We start from the raw sequence: 25,276 nt of genomic DNA, 5'->3' as shown, positions 1-25,276 counted from the left end.
ATCCCTTCACAAAGTACTATCTTGTAGTAGGCCCAATTTTCCCAAGACTCATTGATGCCCTTGCCCTTGGAATCCCAAGGAACTCTAAACTTTCAGGAAAATTGAAACCACAGACAAAGCAGTCAATCTTCTCGGAGCACTTTTCCCCCTTGGTTAGATGTGTGCTGTTTTGAAACTAAATAATGTATACTGGAAAATACAGACGTATATTATAAACAACTGTAAAAATAATAAAGATACTAATACAAAAGTCTGAATAGTGCCTCACACCTATTAGGATGGCTACTATCAGAAAAACAAGAAAATAACCAGTATTGGTGAAGACACAGAGATACTGGAATGCTTGTGGCCTTTTTGGTGAAAATGTAAAATGGTACAACTATCATGGAAAACAATATGGCAGTTCCACAAAAGAATCAGAAATAGATCACCATAGGATCCAGCAACTCCATTGATGGGCATTACCCAGAAAAACTGAAAGCATAGTCTCAAAGAGGCATTTGACATCCAGATTGATTTCAGCATTATTCACAATGGCCAAGAGGTGGAAGCAACTCAAATGTCCATCAACAGATTTATTAACAAAATGTGATACATACATAGAATGGAATATTATTGGGGCCTTGGAAGGAAATTCTGAAATATGCTACAACATAAATGAAACTTGAGAACATTAAGCTAAGTGAAATAAACCAGTTTGAGACTTTGTATGTAGATAAGAGGTATTTATAATAGTCAATTAGTAGAGACAGAAAGATGGTAGCTGTCAGTAGCAGGGGAGAGAATTAAGAAAGTAATGGTTCTTGTTAATGATTATGAAGTTTTGGTTTTACAAGATTAAGAATTCTGGAAATTGGTTGCATAAAAATGTAAATGTATCTAACCGAAGTGAACTGTACATTCCGAAGTCAATAAGATGGTAAAGGTCATGTTAGATATGGTTTACCACATTTTTTAAAAAGTATGAGGAAGGGAAGAAATGGTCACCTCTAGGAAGAAAGAGGCATTATGATGGTTAATTTTATGCCACATTTGACAATTTGTTTGGGTCAAGGTATATCCGGATATTGGATCAAATGTTATTCTGGGTGTTTCTGTGTGTTTTGGATGTTGACATTTTAATCAATGGACTTTGAGTAATGCAGACTGCCCTCTAAAATGTATGTGGGCCTCATCAATTACAGGCCTATGTAGAACAAAAAGGCTGGCCTTCCCTAGGGAAGAAAGAATTCCCCAGCAGACAGTCTTCGGATATCACATTCAACAGCAGTTTTTAACCTGAGCTGGAAAATAAGATCCCCTAACTCTCCAGGCTGTTGGCCCACCCTGCAGATTTTAGACTTGCTAGCCTCCATAATCATCTGAGCCAATTCCTTATAACTAACACACACACACACACACACACACACACAATTTTTTTTTTCTCTCTCTCTACAAAATCCTAATACACACACAATAGGGGAAAAATATTTAGAGAGCTTCTAAGGTATTCATGAAGTTGTATTTCTTAACATGGGTGGCAGGTATGAAAATTTATCATTATTCTTTAAATTGTATCTATATTTTATGTACTTTTTTATTTTTATTTTTTAGTTTTCGTCGGACACAACATCTTTGTTTGTATGTGGTGCTGAGGATTGAACCCCGGCTGCACGCATGCCAGGTGAGCGCGCTACCGCTTGAGCCACATCCCCAGCCCTATGCACTTTTTTTGTATGTATTATTCTCTTCAAAATAAAAACTTTTTTTTTCAAAGAGTCTAAAGTTGAAATGCAACCAATCCATTCACCAAAGTTCACATATTATTAGGAACACTTTTTGTACTGATCTATTTTTTTTTAGATGTTGATGGGTCTTTATTTTATTCATTTATTTTTATGTGGTGCTGAGAATGAAACCCAGGGCCTCACAAATGCTAGGCAAGTGCTCTACCGCTTAGCCACAACCCCAGCCCTACTGATCTATTTTTCATCAGTGCTTTATAGTCATACATGAAAGTAGAATTTTCTGTCACAGCTTCATGCATGCACATGACATATTTTGGTTAATTTCATTCTGTGTTCCTCCCCTTTCTCATCTCTTCTTCCTCTCCTTCATTCCCCTTCCTTTACTCTATTGTTCTCCCTTCAACCCAACCTTTTAAAAAATTCCTTATTTCTATCTTCTGCATATGAAACCTTCAACCTTTTGACTTTTTTAGTATGATTTATTTCACTCATCACAATGTTGTCCAGTTTCATCCAGTTACCAGCAAATGATGTAATTTCATTTTTCTTTATGACTGAGTAAAACTCCATTGTATATGTAGACAACATTTTCTACATCCAGCTGTCTACTGAGGACACCTAATCTGGTTCTATAATGTGGCCATTGTAAATTCTGCTGCTATAAATATTGCTATGCATGTATCAATACAGTATGTTGATTTTAGTTCTTTTATATAAATACTGAGTGGGATAGATGGGTCATTCGGTAGTTTTCATTCCTAGTCTTTAAGGAATCTCCTATTTTCCAAAGTGGTTGTACTAATTAGCATTCTCACGAACATTCTCACCAGCTTACAAACAACTCTAAGATTTTAAATAAAAGAAATAGCCTAAGCCTGATAAACTCATCTGTAGATAGAAATCATTAAACTTACTAACTTAGGTTTGGCAGAATTATGTAAATCACACAGGATGGATCTGTAATGGGTCATCTAGAGAAATTGAGAGGTTTTTTTTAAGTTGACTTTAGGAATGATCAAAATCCCTCGTGCCTGAGAAGACATGTTATCCAACGAGATAAATGGTGTCAGAAAATTTCATGTCATATATGAAATTTTGTCATATAGCATGCATTTTTTCCATCATTCATCCTCATCTTCTCTTTTCAGTGTGAATTCTAACTATGGAAGAACACCTCTGAAAGCCAGAACCATACACACATTTTTAATTTTCTGAGGACTTAATATATATATAATATATACTTTATATATACATACACTAAGCACTTAAAGCCTGGGGGATAATACTGTAGGAGAAAAAAAAATTATTCCCAGCCCTCCAAACTTCCAATGTGTTTGACTTATCATGGATAAGTTTTAGCATCTCACATTAGAATATTTTGAGGCCTTTATATCAAATTTACGTTTTTAAGGCAACATATTTTGAGTTCTGTAACAAACTGGCAAAAAATCAGAATTGTTTAATGTTATAAATTAGAATGTATGTTATAAATTAGAATCAAGGTGGGGACTATGGAAAGCAGAACGATTGTAAGTAGAGCTGAGCAATTTCATAGCCATCTTTCTATATAAATCATTTGCAAGTAAATACATGAATTTGAATGTATCCAATTTCCAGAGATAAAATTATGTGCATATAAATTCAAGTATTTTACCATTTCTGTGGCAAAACACAGAAGTTTCAGAAGTCATTAGGCAAAAGACATTGCAAAAATAATTTATCTTTGAAATCTCTCAAAGGTTATTTCCAGAATATTATAAGTACACTTCTATCATGAGCCAGGAAGCAGAAATGAAAACAGAAAGCATTATGGGACCTCATAGTCCCTGTAAAGGCTTGTCCCCAATGACCTAAGGATCTCCCACTAGTCCCCAACTCCTAAAAATCCCACCAACCTACCTACCATATATAATTTTATTTTATTTCTTATAATTTTATTGCAGAAAACTTGGAAAATAGTTTTTAAGTCACAAATAAAACCGCTAGTAATATTATTTTTGAAATTCTTAGTATCTTTTGACTAAAAGTGAAGGTAATATTGACAATAACAAGTACAGCACCTCTCCCCCAAATCTCAACTTTTAACCATTTGGGAATTTTGCAGCCATATTTGCAAATATCTCTTTTCCAAGAATTTCTATAATAGGTCTGCAAAAATAGGAGATATTCATTTAATTCTAAAAAAGACTTGAAGTTCATAAAGTAAAAGTAACTTGGTGGTATGGTTTGGATGATGAATATCCCCCAACGGTCCATATTTAAAAGGCTTGGTAGGTAGGTTGGTGGGATTTTTAGGAGGTTGGGACTAGTCAGAGGTCCTTAGGTCATTGGGGACAAGCCCTGACAGGGACGGACTATGATGTCCCATAATGTTTTCTGTTTTCATTTCTGCTTCCTGGCTCACGATAGAAGTGATTTATTCCACATGCTCTCTTGATATGATGTGCTGCTCTTGCTAGAGGACCAAAGAAATGGCACCACTTCATCCTGGACTAGAACCTTGAGAACAGTGAGTCAAAATAGACCTCTCAAGTGTACTGCCTCAGGCATTTTGTTATAACAACATGAAGCTGACTTATACATTTGCCACTAGCACCTGGTAGAATCACATTCAAATCCAAATTTGGTCATTTCTTTTTACTATATATATATATAATGCTGCCTTTAAGTCAAAAAACTCATGACCTGCTTGACTTTGATTTAAAACCTGTCATATTGTTAATGAGATTATTTTTCAAAGATTTAATTTAAAATCCAATAGTTCTTTGAAAGGTTTTGCTACTGGACAGCAGTGTATTTCTCACTTTTTGACAATGGCTGAAGTGATTACTAGTCTGTATTAAAACCCATGTGAAGTAACAACTTTATGACATGAAAGTGTCTTAAGCATACAGACTGAGATATGTTCAAGATGTTATACCTCTCACATATTGAGACACACCATAACTGGAGCTGCTTGTCCTTGATTTAAAGCCCTCATTCTGGTTCAAAAGAAAATTTAATTTCCTCCCACTCTTTCCCAACAGCCCTTCAAAAACAGGAGCAAAACAAAGAATGAGGAAACCTTCAGCAGTCATTCTAATAATGACTTTTTTCCTGGAAAAACATGTTTTCCCTTGGTACTGCGGATTGAACCCAGAGAAACCTTACTACTGAGCTACCTCCTCAGCTCTTTTCATTTTTAGTCAGAATCTCACTGAATTGCCCAGGTTCAACTTGAACTTGTGTCCTCCCTCCTCAGCCAAGTTGCTGGGATTATTTATAGGTGTGCCCACTTCTCTTCTTTGGATCTTATTCCGCAGATACACATTTGGGATGTGTAGCGTATATGGATACTTGTGGACACAGAATGAAATCTGACAAACATGAAAGCTTTACACAGCTCATTCAAAGCATGCTATTAAGATTTTATAGTCTAAGCACAACAGTTACAGAATGATTAAATTGGTTTTATTTATTGACATAATGGAATAATGAAAGGAATACTTAGCTCCTCCTTTTGGTGGTTTGCTGGTACCTGTTGGCCTGTGTGGCTGTTAGTGCAGTAAGCCATGGGCTTGGGGCCCACTACAGGGGTCTGCATAGCCACTGGCATGAGGGAGGGGCAGTAGTCTGGAAATGCTCAGCTGTCTCATGGAGACTTGTGTGATGAGTGGGCGGACTTTTGATCAGTTGGGTTTTATAAATGAGTTGGGAAAATGTATTAAGAATAATGGGAGATAGGTTTCTGTTAAGAGAAAGGAGCTACAAATACACAAAGAGAGAAGCTAAAATAAACCCTGATGATAAAACTGGATTGGAAGTTACCAATGTGAATTTTCTGGCTTCTTATGTAGGGAGATGTCAAGATCAAGGAACTCTTCCAGATTGAAGCTAAAGCAACATGGCGACAAATGCCATGAGTACTTCTGGAACTGGCAGCCCTATAAAGGACATTACTGGGTTACCTAATGAAACTTCAATGGGGATCCATACCTTATTGAATCAAAGATAACTTCTTTTAATGAGTCATGTGTAAGTGCAATTCTATTCTTATAAAACACACTGAAGTGACAAGGCACCATGACTTCAACTTAAATAGTTCAGGGAAAATATAGCATATATGTGTATTAAAAAAACAGAAAATAATATACATGTATATAACAGCTGACAAATGGAGGCCCTGGAAAGGGAATAAAGGTCCCTGTACTTAGGGCAACTTTTCTGTAAGATTTAAAACTTCATTTTGAAATTTCAAAGACTCTCTCTATATAGAACAAACTAAGTGAAAAGTAAGGTGGCAAAATGTATATCATACCACTCTTTGTGTAAGAGGGATAGGGAGAGTACGGACACACATTTTTATATATTTCTTTAGTTGTAGATGGACACAATATTTTTATGTGGTGCTGAGGATTAAACCCAGTGCCTCACATGTGCTAGGCAGGCACTGTACCACTGAGCCACAACCCCAGTCCTTGAGTATATTCTTGTATATGCAAAACACCTCTGGAAACATGATCTATATTGGTTTCTTGCACAGATGGAAAATGGGTGGCTAGAAAAGAATGAGGTTTCTATTCTCTGAAGTTTTTGAATTTTGGGCTATATGATATGTAGCAACTTAAATATACTTTTTTTTTTTTTTTTAGCATTTGCCAAATGCAAGTGTCACACTGGCTACCTTAGAAACACCCAGGAAGTATTTAAAACTAGATGAGACTGGGAGTGGTGGCACATGCGTGGAATCCCAGTGGCTGAAGCAGGATGATTGCGATTTCAAAGCCAGCCTCAGCTATTTAGCAAGGCCCTAAGCAACTTAGGAAGAGCCCCTCTCAAAATTATAGCAAGGGCTGGGGATGTGGCTCAGTGGTTAAGTTCCTATAGGTTCAATCTATAATTAAAACAAAATAAAAAACAAAAAAACCTTCTAGATGAGTAGGCCTCAATTTCCAAAGTTCCATTTCAGCAGGTCCAGGGTTAAGAATCAGTAAGATTTCTCCAGTTAATCCTCAAATATATGGCACCTGGGAACTGCTGTTTTAACCAAATTACCCAAGTATGATCCACTCTAATCCCAAAATTTTAAGTATATTAGGAAATTAGAAATACTGTGTCCAATGACAGAAATAAAACATAATCTGGGAAAAGAAAACTTCAAAAGTGAAATTAGAATATTTGCAATGACTACTGAATAGAAGCAGCCAAGTCATAGGAGTCAATTTACCTTCCTGGCTTCCCTTACTAAGAACTCAAGTACTGTCCAAGCCAAGGTCACCTGAAAATTACATAGCAATTTACAACATATTCAAATACTCTGCATTTTTAAGAAGGTATATTCTTTGTAAATCTTTGTAAATGCATAATACACATGATTAGTTATTTTTATTCAGTTAGTACAAGCAGATAAAGTCACACTGTAGATCTCCAGTGTTGAGTTCTTCAGTGTTCAATTTATTGGTGTGCTTTCTCTCAACATACATAAACTACATTTTGTATGCATCAGATATTACATAACAATATAATTTTCTTTAAAAAAGAAAAAGAACAATTGTTTAGGCATTACATTTAAAATGAATACAAGAAAACTAAGCATTACATGCCAGCAGTACATATTTATTATTCATGAGTGGTCAAAAGAATTACAAGATCTATTATTATTATTATTATAACCACACATATGAAATATTACTTAGCAACATGGGATGAAAAGAACAGTTCTATATTTATATTTAAAAATAAACATACACACTCTCTCAAATGCTCACCATACACTGCTAGGAAAGCAGGAGGCATCAAGCTGCAGAAGTTCCCATATACATAACATATTGAAGTATCTCAAGCATAAAAACTGTACTTAAGTTGCAAAAATAAAGTTTCTTTCTTCAAATATTTTGATCTGAGCTCAAGCAAAGCACATAATGAACACCAATGATTTTTGTATGACTTCACACTTTAAACAATCAACATACGAGTCAACAGCTTAAAAAAAAAAACCTGAAAATACAGAACTCGTAGAAATGAACAATGCATTTCATACAAAATAAGTCTACAGCAGATTGATTCATCCTGGCTCTAAATATTTAAGAATCATAATTTTATTTCAAATTGCAAATTAAGCCAGAACAAATATGATAAACAAAAATCATCACTAAATAAAGCATCATTGCCCTATAGTTTCTTTAGACAATTTCACTAGTGCAAGAGCATCATTTACCTGAAAGATATATTTAAGAGTAACAATTAAAGAGTACCCATACAAAACTATTTCCTTTTTTCTTTAAAAAGTGCCACATACTATATACTTTTCATTAAAAAAAAAAAAAAAAAAACACACACACAAACTAGTGAAAGACTGTCTGTCTCCATCTCTTGTCAATGAGGAAAGGCCAGAGTGATTCCTTGATTCCAATTCGAAATGGTGTTCGCTGGCCAATGCCCAAGGTCTCCAATTTGGAGCAGTCAAGCTGAGCATTATGTGGACGTTGTGCTCCTATGACTGGGCTGTCAGTGATCTTTAAGGGAGAAAAAAAAAATTGCAAGTCAACGAAGGACCACACCTTCAGGCTTTTATTCTTATATCATTTTGCATATAGTTCCAGAAAACTGATTTGTATCATCCCTGGAAGTAAAGTATTATTTTGATGGCAGACATTTAATTTCATCAATACTCATGGACTTTTTTTTTTTTTTTAAACAGATAATAATTTAGAGAAAAGTATCACTACAAACTGAAAACATATGAGCAAAGTTCACTCTGATTAGTACCAGGAAATAAAGTTATCCAAAAGCAACAAACAATAATACACACTACAGTGAAGGATCTAGACTTTTAGGAGTTTTTAAATGCCATGTACTTACAGGTCTTAAGTGACTGCTGGGGAGGTTGAAGGCATCTGCAATTGCACATGCCATTTCATACTTGGTCATCTGTTCATTACCAGACCAGTGAAAGGTTCCCTTAATTGATGGGTCCTATGAATAAGGACACAAAAAATTCAAAATAGTTTCAAACTTTTGGGTTGAATGGAATGATAGATTTGACAAGAAAGCTAATTTATAAAAGATCCAAGAACTAAAATGCAACATTCATTTTCTGGAATACTTTCCACAATTATCCAAAAATCCAATTCCTATTACTCTTACCAGCTAAGCACACATACAAAATATTTTTCTAAAATTCATTCTGAAGAACTTTTTTGAAATAAAAATGTACATGCCTCCAATTTTACATAATAATAACCCTGAAAATTAAGACATTTTCATGGAAATAGACTAAGTTAATGAATACTTTAAATTATTCTAAAAGGCTAAAACCAAATTTAATAAGCATTTTTTCAAGATAAGATAATTAAATATTCTTATTATAAATAATAATATACTAAAAAAAAAAAAAAAATCAAAATACAGCCAGGTGTGGTGGTTCACACCTGTAATCCCAGAGGCTCGGGAGGCTGAGGTGTTAAGCAAATCAGTGAGATCCTGTCTCTCAATAATATACAAAATAGGGCTGGGATGTGTCTCAGTGGTCAAGTGCCCCCAGTTCAATCCCTGGTAACAGGGGGAAAAAATAAAAATAAAAAAAAAAAAAAAAAAAAAAAAAAAAAAAAAAAAAAATATATATATATATATATATATATATATATATATCGAACCGTGCTATTAACAAAACTTTAAATCTGTCCCTAATTCTATAGACCTTTTATTTAGTGCCAACTTTCTCAAGTATTTAAAATTAACTCTTATTCAAACAACAAAATACAAACTTTTTTTTTCTTTTGGCAGTACTGGGGACTAAATCAATGGGGTGCTTTATCACTGAGCTACATCCATAGCCTTTTATAAACAAAAATCATCACTGACCTCAAACTTGCGATATGCCTGCCTCAGCTTCCCAAGTCACAGGTATTACAGACATCCACCATGCCCCATCAATTATTCTCAATGTGGGTAAAATGACTAAATTCCTACTTAGATTCTTCTTTGGCACTACAATTTTCTGGGGGTTACCAAGGATTGAACCAGGGGAACTTAACCATTGAGCTACACCCCCCAGCTGCCTTTTTTATTTTGAGATAGGTTGTTGTTAAGTTGCTTGGAGCCTTACTAAATTGCTAAGGCGGGCCTTGAACTTGCAATTCTCCTACCTCAGCTTCCCAAATCACTGAGATTATAGGTGTGCACCACCTAGCCTCGCTGGTACTAAATATATCTTAATCAACAAAACTTCTAAGTCATCAGGTGATGCTGGGTGCAGTGGTGAATACCTGTAATCCCAGTGGTTCAGGAGGCTGAGGCAGGAGAATCGTGAGTTCAAAGCAAGCCTCAGAAATTTAGCAAGGCCCTAAAACAACTTGGCGGGATCCTGTTTCAAAATAAAATATTAAAAAAGCCGTCGATGTGGCTCAGAGATTAAGGACCCCTGGGTTCAGTTCCCAGTACCAAACAAACAAAAAAGACATTAGTGGCTGGGGACATAGCTCAGTTGGTAGAGTGCCTGCCTCACATGCACAAGGCCCTGGGTTCGAAAAGATATGAGGTAATTAGTTTATTACCTAAACAACAACTACAAATTTTCTGTCACTCTTGCAAAAAAAAGAAAAAAAAAAAAAAAGATGGGGTCTGTAAATATGTAAGAAATAAACAAACATGAGAATATTTTTATCCTTTATGAATATAGTGTATTACCTATAAACTATTTTTGTTTGGTCTCCTAGTTTCAAAAAGGCATTTTTAACTTTCACTGACACTCCAAGCGTAGCTATGAAAGTTTAAGCATGGAAAAGACAAGTGAATCTTTATTAAGATGGAAGCTAGGAACCATTCCTGCCAAAGACTCACCAGCATTCTCTTCTCTGCCAGCTGCCGACACACAGTAGCCACATCTTTGACATGTGTGGGAAACCTCTGCTGCCAATGGTCCATGTTTGCTGACTTGTTGCTGAACTGCACTTTATCAAACATGACCGTCACAGCACTTTCTTCAAGCTTTTCAACTTCTCCATACAGAACAGGAATTCTCAAAACAGCAGCTCCTAGAGATTAATATAAACAGACATTTTAAAACCTATTGTTTCCTAGGTTTTGATAAAAGAACAATATATGGATTTAAGGAGTATCACAATAAAAAACTTGCCTTTTAACAAAAATATACCAAAATAACACAGCTCACCTGTTATCATGCCAACTTAATAAACATGATCTTGAATACGATAAACATCTTTTGTCACTTGGGATGTGTTTACATGTAACATTATTATTATTATTTTTTAATCAGTACTAGGGTTTGAATCCAGAATGCTCTTACCACTGAGCTACATCCCCAGTCCTTTATTATATTTTATTCTGAGAGAAGTTTTGCTAAATTGCTGGGATTACAGGTTGTCTACCCCTACACCTGGCCCCCAATTTCTATATTATAATCATTAAAAATAAAACCTATAGGACAACAAATACAATAAATAATGCTGATTGGATGCCAGATTAAAAGAAAAAACAATAAAGAACATTTTATTCAAAGTAGAACATAGCAATTATAAAGATGAGCTAGGCATGATGGTGCACACTTATATTACCAGTGACTTGGGAGACTAAGGTAAGAAGATCACAAGATATAGGCCAGCCTCAACAATTTAGTGAAACCCTGCTCAAAAAAAAAAAAAAAAAAAAAAAGTAGTGGAGAGGGGAGGGATGACTGGGGATGTAATTCATGTAGAATGTCCCAGGGTTCAATCCCCAGTACCTCAAAAGAAGGAAAAAAAAAAAGTTGCAAAGATGTATACGCATATATTGATAGGACGGGAAAAAGTCTAGATGTACAAATCCTTCAGGATTTTAAAAAATCCTTGTTTTTTCTTTTTATTAACTATATTCTCTAATTTTTATCCAATGGTTTATATTCCTTGATTTTAAAACCCAAAACAAAACCATATCTCTCCTAAATAAAATTTCTGCAAAACTTTAATCAGGGGCTAAAGAGGAATGTCTTACCCAAATTATTCTCCAGGACTGCCTTTTCTCCTTCTAATTTTGTTTTACCATACAAATTTAGGGGACTTGGTATGTCTTCCTCACTGTAAGGTGGATCTGTTCCATCAAATACATAATCTGAGCTAATATAAATGAGAAATGCTCCAATTGCAGCTACAAAAGAAAAAAAAAATGAATCTATTAAGTCTTTTACAAGACATTACTCTTCAGTGGAATTTAGAACAGTGTGTTCTGTGCAATATTACAAATCTCTTATAACTCATCTACAAAACTTTAATCTTTAAAAACTCAGTGATGATTCAATATTTTATGAAGATTTTATGAAGTCATCATTACCTGCTTCCTTAGCTAAATTCCCAGAAGCATCCACATTAAGTTGAGAAGCAGCATCTGGCTGATTCTCTACAACATCTGGTCTTCTCTCTGCTGCACAATGTACTATGACATGAGGCTGGAAGGTAAGCATTAATGTATTTTTAATCCAAAATGGAATAAATTAGAGGAATTACAGCTTTTCCAGAGTAAATTAATTCAGAGAAAAATGTTCCTTAAATCAATATTTCTTCAACTAAGAATAAATTGATCACTGTTAATCTTTAATGTAGTATTGTCACATTTCTTCATTCCCCCGAAGGTTCAAATTTCCTCAAATATATCTAATAAGTCCGCCCAAAGATAAATTTTGTAATCCTTAGAAAAAAATCAGAAAAAACTCTCCCAACTATGTAGAAATAGAATTTAAGTATCAAAATAAATTTTAATCTCCCGATTTGAATGGGAGACCTAATATTTAATATATTTATGACAAAGGGGAAGTATTATCAATTGCAAATTCAAATCAAAAATTTTTTGATCAATTGCTTAATGAAAATCAAGTATGCGCAAGTACATATTCCTAGTTGAGCATCCAGACTGCCACCTATAAAACAGATATTTTGGGAAGACCAAGAATTTCATAATCTAGTGGAAAAGACGAATGTAAAGAGAATTTCACTGATGTGACAGACATCAAGATAAAGGTCTATAAAATAAAAGGTCCTCTTAGACAAAAGGCACCTAGTTGCCAGAGGAGCTGAGTGATAGCTAAGATCTAACAAGACGACTGACAGAGGCAGTGTATCATATACCAAGTTTACTCCTTCTCAACAATTAATTAAGGAGACAATCATTGAGTGCTTCCAAGACTGTAAGTATATAATCTGGAGTGCTTCTTAAAATGCAACATTCTGGACCCCAAGAGGGATGATTTCCTGAGTTACAATCTCAGGGAATGAGACCTGAGAACATGTTTTCAAAATGATTCTGATGTAGGTGCTTCAGATATATAGATAAACTATGTAGTTTTTGAAAAATGTTTTTAACTTAGAAGTCATTCACAAATATGAAGGATTTTATGAAAAGCTTAAGTTTTTGTCTTTGCCAACCTGTATCACCGTAAGCTTTTTAATGATTACATATACCTTTGTCATACTACAATAAACAGTACTGAATATTGTGGGTGCTTTTAAATATATCATTTTCTAGACAAGCACATTTTCTATGTCATCTAGAAAATCCTTAATAATTCATGTGTGTATTTAAATAAACAGACAACCATACCTGAAATTCATGAATGATGTGATGAACTGCATTAGTATCCAACAGATTAACCTGTTCAAATTTTGGTCTTGCTCTTCTAAAACCACAACCAACAGCATGCCAATTATTCTGGTGAAATTCTTTGTATACAGCTCTGCCAAGGAGTCCAGTGGCACCAGTAATTAGAACCCGCCTACTCGGGATGTTTACTTCCTCCTAAAAAAGAGAAAATGTGATTATTCACTTTGAAAATAATTCCCTCAAAGAAATGAGTTGCCATATTCACTAAATACCTCAAGTCGACTGCTTTTTAACCTTCTGTCATATCTACAAGTCAATACAAAGAATAAAAATTCATCAAAATGCATCAACAACTTTATCACTTCAAAGTTTTAAAGGAAAAAAACATAAAATGATCATCTTATTTGATTTAGATTTCATGGTAACAAAAGCAGGTTTTACATTTGATTGATGATGCCCCCCCAATGAGTAATAAACAGAAACTTTATGTTCAGTTTATAAAAATATACAAGTCTTAATTGTTTTTATGGTCTGATTAAGTATTTAGATTATAACTGCCAATATGTTTATATAAGATGACATTTCTACTTTTCAGTTTTTAATCCCAAACTTTCCTTCAAACCTCAATTTATTTATCACATTTTGATGGTTCTGAGAATTAGCCAACATTTCAAAAGAGCTTATGTGAAAAAATAAATTGAGTCTTCACAACACAACATGCTTTCTAAATTTTACTGGATTGGAAAATGCTGAGTTAACTTTATATTTGCCTATATGAAATAGCTTCAGTAAACAGTGATGGAAAAAAAATATTTTAAATTGACCTATGTTCCTAGATTTAAAAACAATTATACACAGACATTTAAGAGAAACACTATTTAATAAAATGTAAATTCTGGATATCCAAGACAAAGTTTCAAAATTTCTCTCTTCTCAAGATGAGTAACATTAAATTTCCTCCGAGTCTCCAGAAAAAAATCAACTTTCGCCATCTGGCAAAAGATGTGATTGGCTGTGACTGGTGGTATACACCAGTAAACCCAGCAAGTCAGGAGTCTGAGGCAGAAGAATCTGCAAATCTGAGGCCAGCCCCAGCAATTTTAGCAAGACCCTGTTTCAAAATAAAAAATAAAAGAGGGTAGGGGATACAGCTTAGTGGGCTCAATTCCCAGAAGTGCAAAAACTAAACAAAAAATATATACACATACATGCATGTAAGTTAGCAGTAAAATACTTTAAAGACTTAATTAAGTTTTATCAACTTGAAGCCTTTTTACTTCAAGTGTTATTTTAGACATCTAAGTCTGAGCTCTCAAAAACTATGTATACAATAACCAAAGACATTTTTTTAAAACCTTACTTCAGTTATATTACTTATACACTTAAAAAAAAAAAAAAAACACAAAAGTCAGATATTTCTAGCTTATGAAAAACCTGAAATGAAAGGGCTGACAGGAAAAACCAGTAGAGGATAATTTTTTTTTTAAAGAGACAGAGAGAGAGAATTTAATATTTATTTTTATTTTTTTTGTTCTCGGTGGACACAACATCTTTGTTTGTATGTGGTGCTGAGGATCGAACCTGGGCCGCACGCATGCCAGGTGAGCGCGCTACCACTTGAGCCACATCCCCAGCCCCCAGGATAAATTCTTAAGAATCATTATTATTGTTTAGTTCTACCAATTTCAAAACATTTAAAAAGTTTAAAGCAATCTCATCCATGTTCTCTGTTGGGACATTTGGCTCTAAACCAGTTGATTTATGCAAAACGGATGTCAGTCAGCAAAATATTTTCTTTGAATTTTGGCAAGAAAACAGTTCTACAAAGATTTAACTGTAAAGAGGAAATAATATTCCAAGTCTAGTAAAAATAAGATTCAGAAAACAACTTAGGCAGAATAAATTTTCCAAACTCCTGGGAAGATAAAATGAAAGACATAGGTGGGGCAGCCCTACAATCCCCACAGCTCAGGGGCTGAGACAGGAGAATTTCAAGTTCAAGGCCAGCCTCAGCTGCTTAGCAAGGCTCTCAGCAACTTAGACTCCTGTCTCAAAATACAAAATAAAAAGGGCTGAAAATACAACTCAGTGGTAAACTACCCCTGGATTAAATCCCTTCCCCCGAAAAGAGATGACTTAGTGTATTCCAAGTTTCTCACTTTTTCCTTCACTCTAGAGAAGCAAATGAATACTTAACAGTTCTCAGGTACCACTTCGTTCAGAGAAAAGGCACATACTGAATCCTAGGAACTCAGGAATCCAAGCAAGAGAAGCCCAAGTTTGAGATCAGCCTCAGAAACTTAATGATACCCCCCCCACCCCCTCAGTCTCAAAAAATAAAAAGAACTGGGGGTGTGGCTCAGAGGTAAAGCAGCCCTGGCCTTTATCCCACCCTTCTTTTGTTCTAGTGAAAAATGGCTGACACTTGTTGGAGCTGTGACTCCCTTCCCAGACAGAGGCCCCAGTAAAAGGTTTGCCTGTGTATTTGTACTCACTCAATTTCATTCCTATTGTCATCACATCAAAGTTCCCAGTCCATCATTACAGTGAGGTCCAGAATCAACTGGAGAGCTTTCAGAACTGTAGGTCTGATACTCCACAGTTCTAAACATTTTCCAGGTGATTCTGGCTTGGGGCCTGTACTTTGAGAACATTTGTAATCTTAAACTCCAGGAAAGTGCAAAGCTTTTCATAAAGATACATTTCTTTTATCCAAACAAACAAGATACTGCTATTACCTTTTTAGAAATGATAATCTTTCCCTTAAAATGGAAAACTGGATGGGGCTGGAGATATAGCTCAGTAGGTAGAGTGCTTGCTTCACATGCACAAAGCCCTGGGTTCAAACCCCAGCACCACCCAAAAAAGGAAAACTGGAAATAGAAATCAAACCACAGTGGTTATGAAACAGTGAATCTTAGGATCTCCGTACTTGACTGATTCCTGTGGAGAACATTTTCTGGTGAATGAAAAAGATGAATTTTATGAATGTGTCACAGTTTGGCAGGCTTTTTTTTTTTTTTTTTTTGCGCTATCTTAGAGCATCTTAAAATAAAAGCCCAGATGATCTTATGAATCTAAGAGCATCTTTGATTTGGTAAAGTATTAAGTTTAAGAAGAAGGCAGCTAGCTGGGTGAGAAGGCACATGCCTGTAATCCCAAAGCCCAGGGAGGCAAAGAGAGGAGGGTTGCAAATTCCAAACCTGCCTCAGCAACTTAGTGAAGCCTCAGCAAGTTATTGAGTTTCTGTTTCAAAATAAAAAATAGAAAAGGGGGCTGGGGATGTGGCTCAGTGTTAAAGTACCCAGAGTTTAATCCCCAATACAAAAAGAAGGAAAACAAAAAAATAAACAAACAGGACTTGAATTTTGTAAAAGGTTTATCTGCATCAATTGACTCATTGTTTCTGTTTACCTGTATTCTGTTAATACAATGTATACCATAGGTTGATTTTCTCATGTTGAAATGTTCTTGCTTTGCAAGAATAAATCTCACTACATCATGGTATAAAATCCATTGATCATTCCCTTGGAAAAAAAAATCAAACAAAAAAAGCTTTTGTTCTCATAGAACTATAACACTATAGCAAATTACATGGGGCTGGGTGTATAACTGTAGTAGGGCTTTTGCCTCAGGCATGCATTGGGCCTTGGGTTCAATTCCTAGTACCAGAGAGGGGAAAAAATTAAAGGTTTAATTTGAAATAGAATACACTTTAAACACAAGGACTAATTAGATGAACTCTAAATTGGGCAAAGGTGTGGGAGGGGAAATTGGGGTAGAAAAGATGGTGGAATGAGATGGACATCATTACTCTAGGTACATGTATGAAGACACAAATGGTGTGACTCTACTTTGTGTATAACTAGAGATATAAAAAACTGTGCTCTATTGTGTAATATGAAGTGTAATGAATTCTGCTGTCATATGTAACAAGTTAGAATAAAAATAAAGAAAAACAAGAACAAGGGTTTCATGAGTAAAACACGACTTTATAACCTTATACCTTGGAATAATATATAAGATCCCAAGAAGAAAATATCAAATAATATACATTACTCAGGAATCAAATGTTAATGCTTAAGAATTTTCTGTTATGAAAAAATGCAAGCACTATTGAAATGGAAATAACAGTATACAACCTTATATTTGAAATAATTCAAGTGTTATATAAATGTAGGCTGTTCCACTTTCGTAATTTCCAAAAGAGGACCCTGATTTTTAAAGATTTTATCCATGGTAAAAAGAAAAAAGTTGTAAGCTGAACTTGAGTCTTATTGTTTCTATGGTCAAGCCAAATACAATGAATCTTGTTTCAACTCTCTGAACCTACATTTGGTTTGGTCAGTGATTAAAGTTTCATCTGCTATGCTACAAACTGTCATTCTGAGAAATTATTACATATCTATTGATCCAATTTCTCTTTGACAAAATGAGGCATGTGGACTAGATGACTAAGGCTCTTGCAACTTTAAGTTCTATAATTCTACCATTTTCTAAATTATCTTTCTTACAAAGGATCTGAAGAGGGAGAAAAGAGCTTCATTTACTTAAGGTAACTTTTTCCCCTTTTCAAATAGTTCAGGTCTCTCTAAAGACACAAAGAGCACCTTCTGTCATCTGTATAAGAGCAAAACCCAGCCCCGCCCAACCTGCCCTCGCCATATGAATTGCAAGTTTATTGGTAATTGAGAAACAGAATACACATTACAAATTAAAAATACCCAAAACAGCTCTTCCATTTTCCAGTTTGTTTCTATATAAACTAAACTGTTCCTGAAGCTCTTGAAAGTACATTGTTTTGTTGTTATAGGAATATAACTATTCCTTTAAATATTACTTTAGACTATCATTAATTTTTTCCTGCAAAACACAGGAATGTCCAAACACTTCAAGGAATGAAGAGAAAAAAAAAAAAAAGCTGCCAGGTTAACCAAACCACAATAAAATTAAAAATATTTTGTCTGCCTGAGAAGTCTGCTTTACTAAAAAAAAAAAAAAAAAAAAAAAAAAAAGTTATTTTAAGGGTAAAGCAGATCAAACATCAGTTTAACACCCTAACTGCAAAAATAAAACCAAGAATCAATAAGTGGGAAGCCATCAAACCAAAAAGCTTTTGCACAGCAAAGGAAACAAGAGTATGAAGAAAGACCTTATAGAATGGAAGAAAATCTTGGCTAGCTACTCCTCGGATAGGGGATTAATGTCCACAACACACAAAGAACTCAAAAACTTAAAAAAAAAAAAAAAAAAAAAATCAATAAATGGGCAAAAGAATAGAAACTTCTTAAAAGAAGAAACACAAATGGCCAACGAATAAATTTAAAAATTACCAACATCTCAAGCTATCAAGGAAATGAAAATCAAAACAAAACTAAGTGCAGTGCAATAGTGCACACCTGTAGCCATTGGGGCTTGGAAAGATGAGCCAAGAGGATGGCAAATTCAAAGCCACACTCAGCAACTTAGCAAGGGCCTCACCAAAAACAAAACCTACACTAAGATTTCATCTTGCTCCAGTAAAAATGACAACGATTAAGAATACAAACAATAACAAATATTAGCAAGGGTGTGGGGAAAAAGGTATGCCTGTATACTGTTGGTGGGACTGCAGATTAGTACAAGATTCTGGAAAGCTGTATGGAAATTTCTCAAAAAACTAGGATTGAACCTCCACATGACCAAGCTATCCCATTCCCTGGTATTTCCCCAAAAGTTCTGAAATTGGCAACCTACAGTAATACAGCCACCTCAATGTTTATAGCAGCACAATTTTTAAGAGCTAAATTATGGAATCAGCTAATGTGCCTGTTAAAAGATGAACAGATTAAAGAATTGTGATGTATACATACAAAGGAGTTCTACTCAGCCATTTAATGGTAAACGCATGAAAATGGAGAATAACATGCTAAGTGAAGTAAGCCCAACTCAAACTCCAAGGTCAAATGTTTTCACATATGTGGAAGCTGGAGTAAAAGGGGGAGAGAAGAATGGGACAACACAAAGATAAAGGAAAGATCAGCAATAAAGGAGGAGATCCAGGGCTGGGGTCCTAGCTCAGTGGTAAAGCTCTTGCACATGTGAATGACTAAGTTCAATCCTCAGCACAGCACTACATTAAAAATAAAATAAATAAATAAAGGTATTGTGTCTATCTACAACTAAAAAAGTAAAAAAATAAGTAAAAGAAAGTCTAGTATAGAAAGGAGAGGGGAGGGAGGAAAGATGAGAAAAGGGGAGGATTATAAATGAAACCAAATTCCATGCATTTATAAGTTTGTCAGTATGAACCCAGCTACCATGTATAACTACAAAGCTCTAAAAAAACAAAACAAACACCAGTTTGTCACTCTAAACATATCTGCCATACTGTACAAAGTCTTAGGTATATGAAATGCAACCACTTCAGGTGATCAGGTATATAGACACTAAAAAATTCTTGAAATATTAAGTACATATAAATAAATACAGAGCTAGTACTCATGCTATCTAATCAAATGATATCATATTGTATAGATATTGGGAGATGAATGGCTCTTTCCAAATGGTTCAACAGAATACTCTGGGGCAGTGATTTCTCAAAAAGTAAAGTGAAATATCATAAATATCTGAAAGGAGTTAAGAAATTTAGTATCTTAATACTTTAATTTTTAAATTTGGCAAATTTTCACAATGAATTTTTAATTAATTCTCCCAGTGTTCCTACAGAAGTGGACCTTTACCTACGCACCCCTGGAATTTAATAAACTAAGATCTCATGACTACTTACATAGGTCTGACTCTATTGTCACCCTATTATTGTACCACATATAGTATTCTTAATAGGAATCATTAGGAGCTGCTTCTGTAACATAAACTGTAAGTGTCCTTGTGAACCAGTGAATTTTACTGCTACAGGTTTTGAGAGAGCAACAAGTGGGTGCCAAGATCTTGTACCATTTTTAATTGAGGAAAACATGAAATGCCATTTTTCATTTCTTTACTAAACTTTAAAAACAAAGTAAGCTGTATATACACACAAATAAATACATGTATAAAATAAACGTATTGCAGGTATACAAAGCAATAGGTAACAGGTACTCAGCAGTTTGGGATACATGGGAAGATTGGTAAAGTTTTGATAGATGGGCTACTTAAACCTTGGTCTCAAAGTGAGTTGAAAACAATCCATTACATTTTGGAAACAAAAATGCTTCATTAATAAAAACAGCCATATCCTATATTCTTCCTCACATCTATAACATATTGATACAGGGATTAGCAGTCTTCCAATCCTCAGTGCTGCCTATATTCTGCGCATGGATAAATGTTAAGGTGCCTAAAACGGAATGGAGGGGAGGATGAGGGGATGCCAGGGATAGATCTTCGAAACATCACTAATCACTTTCCATCATGCAAAATGCAGAGGTTCAAAGCCCTCGACCGTAAAACCACCAGCCATGCCTCAGTTTTCCCTTCTGAAAATGAGGGAATAACAATCTCAAAAGATTAACGAATGCGAAGCGCGCGGCCTGAAGTGCCTGTACAAAGCAAGAGTTCAGAGTTGTCACAGCCAACACTGATGTTTCTGAAAAGCTATCTTCCCCTCTTCTTTCTCAAAGCTATGAACTTGAAAGATCAAGGAACACAAACAAAAGATGAAGAATAAAGAATCAAAACAGAAATAACTGCAAGCCCCGCCTCCTGGTCCCCAGGAGGGGAGGACAGAAAACTCGAAAATAAAACCTCCACCTCGGAGCTTCCTGCCGCAGCGGCTGGGAAAGCGGACAGTGACTGCTGCGCGCAGAAGTAAACAAATCCGGCTGCGTCCCCAGCGGCTCCGCGACTAGGGAGGAGGCTCCGGAGCGCCTCCAGCCAGAGGCTGCGAATCTGAAGGGCAGCAACTAGAAAACTACCCGAGCCCCCGGAGGCAGCAGTACTCTTCGCCGACCAGGTTCCCACAGAAGACTCCAGTACCACTCACCTCCACCAGCCGGCAGCTCCCGGGAACGAAGTGGATGGAGAGCTCTTTCTCCCGTCCTACCATGCCCGCCGTCTTCGCGCCGCCGCCGGAGCGGCCGCCACCTCCCCGACCCCTGACTACCTCGGGCAGCAGCTCAGCCGTCCTCGGCCCGCCTCCCCTAGGCCAAGGCCGACCCCGCTCGCGGCTTCCGACTTCCGCCGCCATGGTCGCGCCTGTTGATTGGCCACGCTCCGCGGACGCTCCAAAAAGGGGGCGGGCCCGTGCAGGACGCTCCCAGCCCACGCGCCAAATCTTAAAGCGACACACAAAACAAAGACTCTGACCTAAGCAGTGAATCCAAGTCCCCCCCCCCCCCCCGCCCCCGAAATTGTTCTATTTTCTCTTTCCACTTATTTTTTCTTCTTAACTGGGCAGGGATAGAATTAAATCGCCTAGAATTTCAGGTCTGCAGGACTTGCACAGTACATCAAAATCAACAACATGCAACATATACAATAGAATAAAACATTTAAAGTCCGGCGAGGCAACGAAAGGACATAGCTCTAGGGCATAAAGCGTGGTCTTTAAGAGATTCAGTAAAAGACTGGAATAAAAAGTGCAAGCATCTGAGTTATTAACATCTCAGGAATCATTTGTTTTTCTAGAATCCTGAAAAAAATAGTTGTGAAATTTCAAAAATTAATTTTGCACCAATTTTAAAATAAGGTGTGGGAGACGAGATGAATCATCTGTGTATCTCTTCAAAACATATCCATATCCATAGTAATTAAAACTGGTAATGAAAATTGGTAATAGATCCTGGACTTGACTTCTCAGTATCTTTAACAGGAGTCAAGGCCAATGTTTAAGAAGCTTCGGCTTAGAGTGCCTTGCCAGCCTCTGGGAACAAAGCCTTGGTGGGGAACGCAGATTGAAGAAGGATGGGGAGGGCGAAGCTGGGCGTTTTCCCACCTGTATCGCTTTTTAAAAGTAAGTCAGTGCTTGTCCCGCAAGCACAAGGCCCTGGATTCAATCCCCAGCACCACCACCAAAAAAAAAAAAAAAAAAAGTAAATCAGCAGAAACAACAGCACAAACGATTGAGACTGACCAAGCATTTAACTGAATTCCCTTCCAGTTCTAAATCTCAAAAGACCCCTGTCAGCCAAGCCTCTGAAATTTACGCAGGGAAGGCGTGTGTTGGGGGCGGGGGAATCCCACACAGAGCACGAAGGGTTCTAGGATTCTTCCACTTTTAACTGAACCGTGAACCTTGTGAGTGTGCAAGTCCATACACCGGAATGAAAGATTTAAAAGTTGCCCACAAACGTGACCATGGCTTGGATTTCCCTAAAAAGGTCTTATTTTTAAGATCCCTCTGGTTTATTGTAGAACTAAAGATCAAACACCCTAAGAAAGTTTTTCTACCTCAGAGACCCGTGACTTTCCTTCCTCCCAACCTCCCAAATAACTCACTTCCTTATTCACGTAAACACAAAAGTTTTTGTGGAACAGTAACCAAAGGCAGCTTGAGATTCTTCACCCTCCCCCCACTGCTTTTTTAAATCCAGACAGTTTAGTGCTTGTGAATTCATGAATTTAGCATTATTTAGGAAATTCTAGTGCGGATTGCCCAGGCACTAAACAAGCATAATCAGGAGATGATAAAACTGCTGAGGAAAGAACTGACTCAAGATCCTCTTCTTCATTATCTTTCCTTAAAAGTGGGAGTTTTGTTTAAAGTTGTTAGTTTTAATGTGTGATGCAATCTAATCTTCCTCGAGGAGGGAAAAACTGGGTCCATCTAGGAGATTTCAAGAGTTTACATATGTAATTGGCATTTTAATTCTCAGAGCCTACTTGAGTGAGGAACAAAGTACTTCTCTGTATTTAAGAATCTGGTTTGATGTTTGCCAGGTAAAAGCTGGGTATAGGGCCTGTGGATGTAGCCCAGTGGTAGTGCAAGTGCTTGAGCCCAAGACCCTGAGCTCAATCCCCTGTACTGATGGGGGAAGGGAAAACTAGATACAGTTCTAGGGACATATATTCGGGTACCATTTCTAATCATTTCCTTTAATGATAGGTTCTGTGTGCATTAACTATCCTTTTACAGACAATATGCAACTTCACAGGGAGGCCAAACCCAAAGGGAACGGCCTAAAACTAAAAGTTAAATGTTAGCAGATTCAAGTCACACAAAAGCTAATGCATGAATAAAATCCTTGTTTACATAGAACCTTTACTTATCATTACATTTAATTTGGCATATGAAACTGCTGTTATGTTTTGCATTTATTTTTGTCAATTAATGTTAGCTGAGGGCTCCATAACCAGGTTTCCTGGGTCAGTAACTCAGTGTCCTAAGGTTATGCTTTAAGGAAATGAATGACGCCAGTTTCTATTTTCTTTACATACCCATTCTGCTTGTACCAGGCGTTCACCGAAATGCTTTTAAACACACTCTTAATTTCTTTCATTGCTAACTCTTACCTGTTCCATGTCCTCCGGCATTTCAGGCATGATTCCAAAATTATTTCGGGAAAACAATCGGAATAGGTCTCAGCAACTGCCTTCTCGGGCTGGCTCTTTGTTTCCTCCGCCTTCAGAAAGAGTAGGCACGCTCAAAACGTGAGGCGCAGCTTCACTTGACCTTTTATATTAGCATTTTGATTCCAATCCCGGAACCTCGTGCAGTTTTCCACAAAGCAGTAAGCTGGCAGCTGATTCCCCGTGGTAGTTTCCAAAATACCCAATGAGAAGTTTCATGTTTCATTGCCAGACAAACTAGAATCCATTATCAAAACCATATGGCAGAAACAGCTATTAAAAAGAAAAAAAAACCCTACAACTTCCTGTCCAGGCTTGATGAAATTTTCTCTCCTAGAAGGAAAGCATAAGCAAGCTTTTGGAAAGCACAGTCCCAGTAAATGATTCCTTTCCTAAAATAGGTTATACCATCATATCTTACTGTAACAATGTGTTTTGTAAAATTCTCCAAAGCTTTTCCCCGCAGTGATTTTTAATTAATTATTTCAAGGGATAATAAAAAGCACTGGTGGTAACAGCACACGGATGTGTGAGTGCAGCAGGTTATTTCCATTAACATTCTTTGGCCCTCTCTCTTATTGTTTGAGAAAATGGTAGGTGAAGTGGCCTTAAATCTAGCCAAGCATTAAGGAGTTCTAGCCAGAAATTCCCAAACTTGAGTGCACCACAAAACCTATACAACAAAATCATTCTCCAGAAATTAAGCAAAATAATTGTAAAAGTTAAGTTTTGAACAACTGTTTTGGATTATGGCTCTGTGCCAATTTAAAAAGCAACCAAAATTGCCATTTTAACTGGGCTTGAAAAAAATTACTTAAGTCTTTATATTCTGCTCATTTAGAATTTACAGCACATGGCAAACTCTAGGAGGCATTCAGAGTGTCTACATCATAAACTTTTGTTGTTTACATTTTTAAAAAATTTTAAATTCTTATTTAAAAAAAATTTAAATTTAGTTTTTTAGTTGTAGATGGACACATTATCTTTATTTTATTTGTTTATTTGTATGTGGTGCTGAAGCCAGATTTAAAGTTAGGTAGTCAGTGTAGTTAGGTAAATCAGGTCTAATATGGAGTAAGATCTAAAATGGAGGCTATGTTGAGAATGAATTCAGGGAAATGCAGGACAACTCATGGAATGTTAATGGTCCAGGAAAAAGCCCAAGGCCAGAGCCCATCTCAAAGAAGTGTTAATGAACAGCCCCCAGCAAACATGAAGATAACCCATCCCAAAGAAGTGTTAATGAGCAGCCCCCAGCAAACTTAAAGGTAGCCCATCCCAAAGAAGTGTTAATGAACAGCCCCCAGCAAACTTAAAGATAGCCCATCCCAAAGAAGTGTTAATGAACAGCCCCCAGCAAACTTGAAGGTGCTGACTCAGAAGTCCTTCCTGACCAGATTACTTCTTTGGCCCACCTGTGTCCCACCCCTTGGGCCTTCCCACCTACATTCCATCACTGAAAGAAACTATAAAATGGAGAGACAACCGCACTT

General features: G+C 36.3%; 1 protein-coding gene across 2 annotated transcripts; it reads right to left on the bottom strand.

Annotated features, from left to right (window-relative positions):
* Window positions 1-7,139: 7,139 nt before the first annotated feature.
* Mat2b (methionine adenosyltransferase 2 non-catalytic beta subunit) lies at window positions 7,140-23,998 on the bottom strand. Of its 2 annotated transcripts, none has more exons than XM_046451208.2 (7): window positions 23,727-23,998; window positions 13,296-13,490; window positions 12,033-12,147; window positions 11,697-11,849; window positions 10,548-10,741; window positions 8,568-8,681; window positions 7,140-8,221 (listed from the first exon to the last, which is right to left on the bottom strand). In XM_046451208.2, exons 1-7 carry the CDS (start codon window positions 23,754-23,756, stop codon window positions 8,051-8,053), a joined length of 972 nt encoding a protein of 323 aa, XP_046307164.1. In that variant the 5' UTR covers window positions 23,757-23,998; the 3' UTR covers window positions 7,140-8,050. The 2 variants fall into 2 exon arrangements, with proteins under 2 accessions (XP_046307164.1, XP_046307155.1); XM_046451199.2 differs by lacking the exon at window positions 23,727-23,998 and adding an exon at window positions 21,259-21,426.
* Window positions 23,999-25,276: the final 1,278 nt, after the last annotated feature.

Source organism: Marmota monax, unplaced genomic scaffold (assembly GCF_021218885.2).
Source record: "Marmota monax isolate L192 unplaced genomic scaffold, Marmota_monax_Labrador192_F-V1.1 WCK01_AAM20220418_F8-fsc00337, whole genome shotgun sequence".
Classification (NCBI taxonomy): Eukaryota; Metazoa; Chordata; class Mammalia; order Rodentia; family Sciuridae; genus Marmota; species Marmota monax.
Note: the sequence above shows the minus strand (reverse complement) of the source record. Positions and strands in the feature narration are given on the sequence as shown.